The sequence below is a fragment of the Octodon degus genome, unplaced genomic scaffold (assembly GCF_000260255.1).
Source record: "Octodon degus isolate 3935 unplaced genomic scaffold, OctDeg1.0 scaffold00027, whole genome shotgun sequence".
NCBI classification, from domain to species: domain Eukaryota; kingdom Metazoa; phylum Chordata; class Mammalia; order Rodentia; family Octodontidae; genus Octodon; species Octodon degus.
Window position 1 is genome coordinate 13,688,481 of NW_004524603.1, and position 7,742 is coordinate 13,696,222.

Consider the following 7,742-nt stretch of genomic DNA (forward strand, 5'->3'; position numbering starts at 1 on the left):
TTATTTCTACTTTTATATAAAGTTTTATTTTATATTTATTTTATATAAATAAAATAAAACTTTTATTTTCCTTCATATTCTGTAGGGACTTAAAGTTCAAAATATCAATATCTGATGGAAACTATCTGAATAGTTGGTAATTTTCTAAAATAATTCCCAATGGCAATCAAGTGCTCACTCTGCCAAGAAGTCCATGTGGATTGCAGAGTGAAACATCCACTCCTTGCTTCATTGGTATGCCATACAACTGACCTGTAGTACAATCAACCTAATTCTGTTTCACTTCCCACTGAGTTTGTGGAATTGAGGACATGCAGATGAAGAGACATGAATAAGTTGTCTCCTACTCATCTTGGGATGGTAGATTTCCAATAAATTATCTGGAAAAAAAAATGTATCTCTCCCCCTATGTGGAAAGAAACATTGCAGCTTATCTCCCAGATATATTTTACCATCCCAAGTATCACCCTCCATGTCAAGGTTGTATACAGTGAGAGCAGGGCCAGAGACAGAAAGAAGTCGAGAGCATTGTAGTGATTCACACAATCCATCAAAATGACCTGGGCTCACACATGGGCATAGTAAAGAACTTAGGGAATTGACACACTTGCAACAGGATGTCTTCTTGTTTATGTATTTTGTATTTCTCCTCGAGTGACTATTTTAGAAAAATAGATTTCCAAAATTTATATTAGTATGATAATGGACCAATGCAGTTTCTACTCTAAAGCTAGTTACACATTTTGATGAGTTATTTTTGAAACAAGAAAGAGACTGAAAATGACTGGAAGATGTCTTCCAAAGAGGCTGTATGGTAACATCAGTGCAATCGGATTGTTCTCTCTCTTATTGGTCTTTTGTGCGCCTGCCCTCATCTCTCAACTGTTAAAAACCTCAATTGTTATTTCCTTGAAAATTAGTTTTGTATCAGGATGTCTGTGGACTGGTGTTGGGCATAGGCTAAGGTACAAAAAAATATAGTTCAGTGCAAAGTTGGAATATTAAACTCATTTGTTTCTTGGGAGAGTCCTGATATGTGTTGTGGTTTTTCTTATGAAACTTTTTATTTCAGCACACAAAGATTACACACTAACACAAATAGAATGTCTATTTTACTAAGAATTAAAACAGAAACTGATAAGTGTTTAAATCTTTGCAGAGCTATGACCTTTGTCTTTACCCCCCATGGTGTCATAAAGCAATCTTAGGTCCCAATAGATCCTCTCTTCTTACTTGTCTTCCATAGCCTCCTAATGGGGCAGCTGCCAGTGTTTGCATGGATTTCTTATAATCTCTTTTCCAGAGGTAATGCTTTTGCACCAAGTATTTTTGTGTGCTTACAATTCACAGATTAAAACCTTAATATTGGCTGTAATACTGTGGGGAAAAGGAATGTGAGGGCGGTTATTAGACACTGAAATGATATGGCTGAACCTCCACGATGTGATCAATGTGGTTTCAGAAGAGGAAGAGACTAGAGCTAGCTTACTTGGACACATTATACACAGTGCCATGAGGTGTGAGGTTGAGCAGCACCAGGATGGTGGCCTTCCCCAAACATAACTTTTGGGACCTCCACCTTGGCTGTGACACCCTCCAGAATCCTATAGGAATAAATGTGTACTCTTTCGGGCACCCGGTCTATGATACTTCAGGTATAGCAGTGTGAGCTGCGTGAGACAGTATCCCCTCATGTCATCCCTGAGGCTGCATGTGTCCCTACTAACCTGCTCCAAGTAGCCAAAGTGTCTATGCTCAGAGGCTGTTCCTGGTCTTTCTGTGTTTCATACAAAGTACAGGCAGCTATCCTTGGTGAGATTTTCTATAAATCAGGTTCTGGAACATGTGTATGGCCATGAAGTTGTGTGGTGAAAACCACAGTGTGTTTTGAATGAAATCTCAGGATGGCCCAAAAGGACAGGTAACATATTTAGAGCCAGGGCCTATATTATTAGATACCCAGGGTGATACATCACTTCCATATTTATGGTATTTTTATTTTGGACAGAAAAAATACAAAAATAACAATAAAAGAGTGTTTCAAAATAGGCTAGAAACTAATTTCCATATGTGTTTTTCAGGGTTGGCAGCTGACTAGATGGTTATCTAACTGAGGTTGGGAATCAGGTGCCTGCAGTGGGACACAGATTGGCCCCACAACCCTTCCCTGCTTTAGAAACAACATTTTAACATGGAACAGGTATTGTGGAAAAATGAAAGTCACACATTGGTGAAACCTTGGAAAATATAGGAAGCATCTGATCCATTAAACAATTTTTAAACCTAGATTTTTTTTTCCCTCATCTAGCGTGACAGACCTTCAGAAGCCTGATGAACAAAGGAAGCAGAGATCATTCTGCCACAGAAGCAAGGCCACGTGGATTAGATCAGCTTGAGATTCAATTTAGATTTAAGAAGAGCCACATGAATGATGTGTGGGCAATTCGAATTGTACATGTCAGTGTCATTGTTATATATAATCTATGTTCTACAACAGAATGAGTGAACAATGCATCTCAGGACTGGCCAGATAGCTCAGTGGATTAAAGCGCCTGCTTAGGCAGACACAGGGGCCAGGGGTTTGATCGCTGAGCTGCCATTCCAGCCCCGCCTTCGGGGTGCACAGAGGTGGCCATTGAGACTGGGCATGGTGGCGTGTGCCTGTAAACCCAGAACTTGAGAGGCTGAAAACAAGAGAATCACTACAAGTCTGATCTGTGCAGTGAGACCCTGTAGACCCTGTACTAAGTACATTTTTTTAAACAGTGCATTCTCATGGAATCACATTAAAGACCTTATACATTATTTGAGTATCTAATAGTGATTTAGCAACGCAAAGTGATGTTTAACAGTGGGTTTATTCACATTTACATACTCCATATGTCAGACTCTGCAGAAGGTCATCACTAAGATGACATTTGTTAGGTCAGATAAATGATGAAAACAGAATTTCTACTTCTCTCAATAAGCCAGCTCCACTTCCTGTCTGCCTTTTTATTTAAAACCCATGTGTAGAAGAATGCCTGTGACTGATAAGAAAGTATCATTCTTGGTCAGATCTGATGCAGAAAATGTACTTTATTTAGGAAAAGACTTCAAGTACAGAGGAAAGTAAATCTGACTACTAGGGGATGGGTCAAGAAGGACCAAAGAATTCAGTTGGCAGCGATGGTTTCCTGAATCCAGCTCAGGTAGTTGCACACCTTGGTGTAGACCCCAGGCTTCCCTTTCCAAGCACAGCCAGTGCCCCAGGAGACCACACCCTGGAGCTCTCCATTACAGACCACAGGTCCACCAGAGTCACCCTGCCAAAGAAAAGCTCAATTAAAACTCTTGTTAATGTTCATATGGGAAAATCGTCTTCTGGTTGTACTTCTATTGTCCTTTGACCATTTTTGAATGTGGCAGATACCACCACAAAAATGTCCTGCCCTAGCAATGAAACCTTAATCATTTTATTCTGGAACAACACTTCCTGCTTCTTTCCTATGATCCTTCCTTTCCTCAGGGTATCAAGTGTTCCAGAGAAAGGGGGCGTCCTACAGAGACGGAATACTACCCTGTTAGCTCTGATGCTTTCACAAGGGTAGCACCCCCAAAGGACAACTTCTTGGAAGACTTTCACACTGTACATTTTATGTAGCAGTCCTCTTTGTGTCCTATTCTCTTAACCCTGAATTTGTTGTGTGTGTCAATATAAGAAAAAGAGCATTTGTGTTTTCAAAATGTATACCTGAGCTAATGCAATAGCTGTGCTACCACCGTCAGTCTCTGAGATCTGAGAGACATTTTTTCAGTTTCTCTGAATTATGAAAAAGAGTGAGCATGTTGGAGAAGAGTGAGGCTGAACGAACTAGGAAGGAAACACAAGATCACCTGGCAAGAGTCCTTTCCGCCCTCCAGGAAGCCTAGGCAAAACATGTTGTTCGAGATGCGGCCTGGGTAGGAATTGTGACACGCAGCATCAGACAGGACAGGAGCACTCAGGCACTGGAGAAGGGAAGGGTACTTACCTGTTGAATGCAAGAGTGAAAAGAGAAAATTACAAGTGACCATTATTCAAGAACCCCACTATAGGTGCTACAGGCCTCCTTCCCACAGCAGCTCTTGATTCTCACAATACTCCCACACTTCCAGTTGGCCTCTGATGACTACAAGTTTAAGACAAGTTCCCATTTCCTAGATGCTTTTCTGGATAATGCTAATCAACTTGTTCTTCCCCAAATACTAATATCAGCTGATACCTCAAACATGGGGATGCATGCAAGAGCAGGCACACTCTCCAGGTATCACCAAGTTGCTTCTCCTTGGTTCTCCTTATCTCATTTCCAGCACCCAGGACATCACTAATCCCACCTCAGCTACACACCTCAGCATCCTCATAGATCTTTTATGTTGCACCCACTTCATTCTCTTCAGAAAGATATGTGGATCGATTTCTTTAACACATTTCAAGGTTGTGCATTTTCACAATTTATCCAAGTTCAACTTTTGCTTCTGTGGTTCTTGCCATGAGTGAGGATTTGGATAACCTATTCTCAAAGGACCCTACCTCTCTATTGTGTTCACGCTTACATTTTCCAGGATGCACTTACTGCCAATGATCACCGTGTTGCCCCAGCCAGACACGAGGCACTGAGTTCCTGCAGTTGGACAGGATTTGGGAAGAGAAACCATGGACACTTGGGAGTTGAGGCTGGCGGGTTTCTTCAGTTTAAGTAGCATGATGTCATTATTATACTTGAACTGGGCTACCCCATTAACAGTGGTATCCTCGGGTGTGTAATTTGGGTGGACAACGATCTTCTGCACATCAATGAATTGTTCATCACCTTCAACAACGTCAATGTCATGTTCTCCCAGACGCACCTGGATTCTCACATTACTGTGCAGAAGGATTAAAAAATTCTAAGTGTCCGACATTAGCTTCATCCCCTCACCCCAACCATCAATCAGAAATACAAAAATAAATGATATCATGTGCAAGCATTGGCTCATTCAGGTCATTGCACAGTTCCACGAGCTTTGTGCATTGCTCCACGGGGTAGAGATCATCATATTCCTTGGGTAAGCACCACTCCTCATACAGACTTAGAGCTCAGCAACTTAGCAAAATGGCAAGGTTTAGAAATTGCAATCCAAAGCACTTTTGAAATTGTTGGTCTTGAAAAGTGGGTTGGTGGTGACAGACAAACAGTTGTCAATTTTAGTTTGAAACAGATGACCTATTTTAAAGGAATAATGAGGAAGATTCACAGAGTACAGGAAATTTGAAGAGAACAAAGTGACTTAAATTTTTTTTTACCTTGTTCTGGAATCATGATGAGTTTTAATATCTACACAGGGTTGTCTTTCCTTGTTAAGTTTCAGTGATTAGGACTATATACACTTGATTTCTAAAAATATTTCCAGGGATATTCAATCAAGCTATTTTTTTTCTTCTTTTGAGTCTTTAGTGTCATATTGTATGAAGAGTTTGGGGAGCATTAAGACTACTAGTCAAAGAAAATGTCCCTAAATTCATCATAGAATTCTTTAGAAAAAAAAGAGGATTTTCCGGATCTTTATGCATTATAATTCAAGTACAGCTTTGTCCTTTATCTTGATTGTGCTTAACGGGGCTGGAAGGTTAGTGTTGGGAGCTGCAGGAAGCTAGGAAATTGATCAAATGTGTGTAGGTGGGACTGGGCCTCAGTGCCTAAAGCAAACAAGCTACCTCAGTCCTAAGTAATACATCCTGTCTGGTTCATGTCAGCGATTAGTTGCTAGGCAACCTTGTGTCATGTGTTACAGATTTGCAAAAGTATAAATAAAAGACCATTTTGTTGTGTGTGGAGTTGATCTTGCCCATCAGGTGGACTAGCAACCACCTAGCCCAGCTTTTGTCTTTTTATCTATCTTTCTCATTCCTGCTGCCATGTCTCCCTGGGTGGAACCGTTCACAGTAAGACCAACAGATTCCTACAGGTTAGTTGGCCTTCACACCTAGAGTGTGGCTGTTGGTCACTTACCGCTTATAGCAGTGAGCCGCAGACAACACCCACTGGTCAGTGATAAGGGAGCCCCCACATTTGTGGGAGCCTGTGTTCAGTGACACCTGGTAGGGGAGGGAGTTCTTCGGACAGGTGTAGCCTCCAATGATCTTGTCATCATCGTCGTCAATGGGAAGAGCAACTGGCAGAGATAATTGGGAAATTGATTAGAAGAAAAAAATGGCTTTCTACCATCATGAATTTTATTCAGACTAACTAGTAAAGAGATGATATTTTCCTGGTCACTAGTGCTGGAATTGAGAGTTTTCAGGTATTTTATATGAACATTTTGTTCTATAACATTATCACATATTTTTTCTCATGTCACTGTTAATAAATATTTAGAATTTGAATTTATGTTTTAAGTTTGTTAAATGTGCTATATTTACCCCTCTGCCACTCAGCACAACAAGGTATGCCTACAAGCACACACACACTCACTCACTCACACACACACACACTCACATACACACTTACAAACAGTAACAAACTCTTGCACAAACTTGCAATAATCACAGATGTCCTAGAGAATACTTTTGCAACCACCAACATCAGAAGATAAAGGGATAAATATTTTCCCTCAAAACCCAGATTAACAGGTATGGAAATAGAAAGTTTTCCTATAATCTTGCTGGTGTGTGTGTAACATTTGGAAGATAAGATTTTGTCTGGCAAATCCCTCTCTATGACATAATATAAAGAAACATTTAAAAGAAACCTAGAAGATTGGCTGAATAGCTCAACATGTTAAAGCACCTGCAAGCAGGTACAGGAGCTCCGGGTTCAATTCCCAGACCTGTCATGCCAGCCCCACCCCCGGGCACGATGAGATGGCAATTGAGACTGGGTGTTGTGGTGCGCACCTGTAACCCAAGCTCTTGCGAGGTTGGAAATAGGCTTATCACAATGAGTCTGATCTAATAGTGAGACCCTGAACATCCTGCAGACCCTTCCCCCAAAAAATAAAAAAGAGAAAAATGAATAAAAGAAACCTAAAAATCTGTCCCAGAAGGAACTGCAGAGTTTACTTTGACTTTCTTTCTTTCCTTATTTCTTTCTGGCACAAAGCATTCATGGGATCATTTCCTAGAACCTTCTATGTTCTCCCTATCCAATCCTTCCCCCATTACCCAGTTTTTTTCTAACATTATCATTTCAGTCTTCATTGTACAATAGATCTCATGTATCTGTGATGATTTCATTCTGCTTCCAAAGCATGTAAGAATTTTATATGAATACTGTTTATTCACTGTTTAAAAATCTATGTAGGAAATACATTTCCAGGCATGTAGGTATTCACATAGACTTTGTGTTACATTTGGAGAAATTTAGTATTAGAGTTTCAAAGCATAACTTGTATTTGGATCAGAAATTGTGTTTTCCATCAAAAGAAATTACCAACAAAGTGAAAAGACAACTCACAAATTTGGAAAAAAATCATGACAAATAAGTATTCAGACAAAGGTCTGCTCTCTAGAATTTATAAAGAACTGAACAACATTAGGGCCCCTAAATTTAAAGATGCAAACCAGAAATGGGCACCTGAGATGAAAACACGCTTCTCAGAGGATGAAATTAAAGAAGTGAATAAATATATGAAAAAATGCTCCACATCACTAGCCATCCATGAAATGCAAATTAAACACTAAGATACCATCTCACCCCAGAAAGAATGACTATCATAAAGAAATCACCCAACAACAAATGTTG

General features: G+C 40.1%; 1 protein-coding gene across 1 annotated transcript in view; it reads right to left on the bottom strand.

Annotated features, from left to right (window-relative positions):
• Positions 1–3,155: 3,155 nt before the first annotated feature.
• LOC101588314 (cationic trypsin-3-like) overlaps positions 3,156–7,742 on the bottom strand; it is a 14,540-nt gene continuing 9,953 nt past the window's right edge. The window contains exons 2-5 of the mRNA XM_004629120.1: positions 6,012–6,174; positions 4,596–4,885; positions 3,877–4,013; positions 3,156–3,305 (exon numbers count right to left, since the gene is read on the bottom strand). Of these exons, the coding sequence (XP_004629177.1) occupies positions 3,156–3,305; positions 3,877–4,013; positions 4,596–4,885; positions 6,012–6,174 (740 nt within the window). The remainder of the gene's footprint in view (positions 3,306–3,876; positions 4,014–4,595; positions 4,886–6,011; positions 6,175–7,742) is intronic.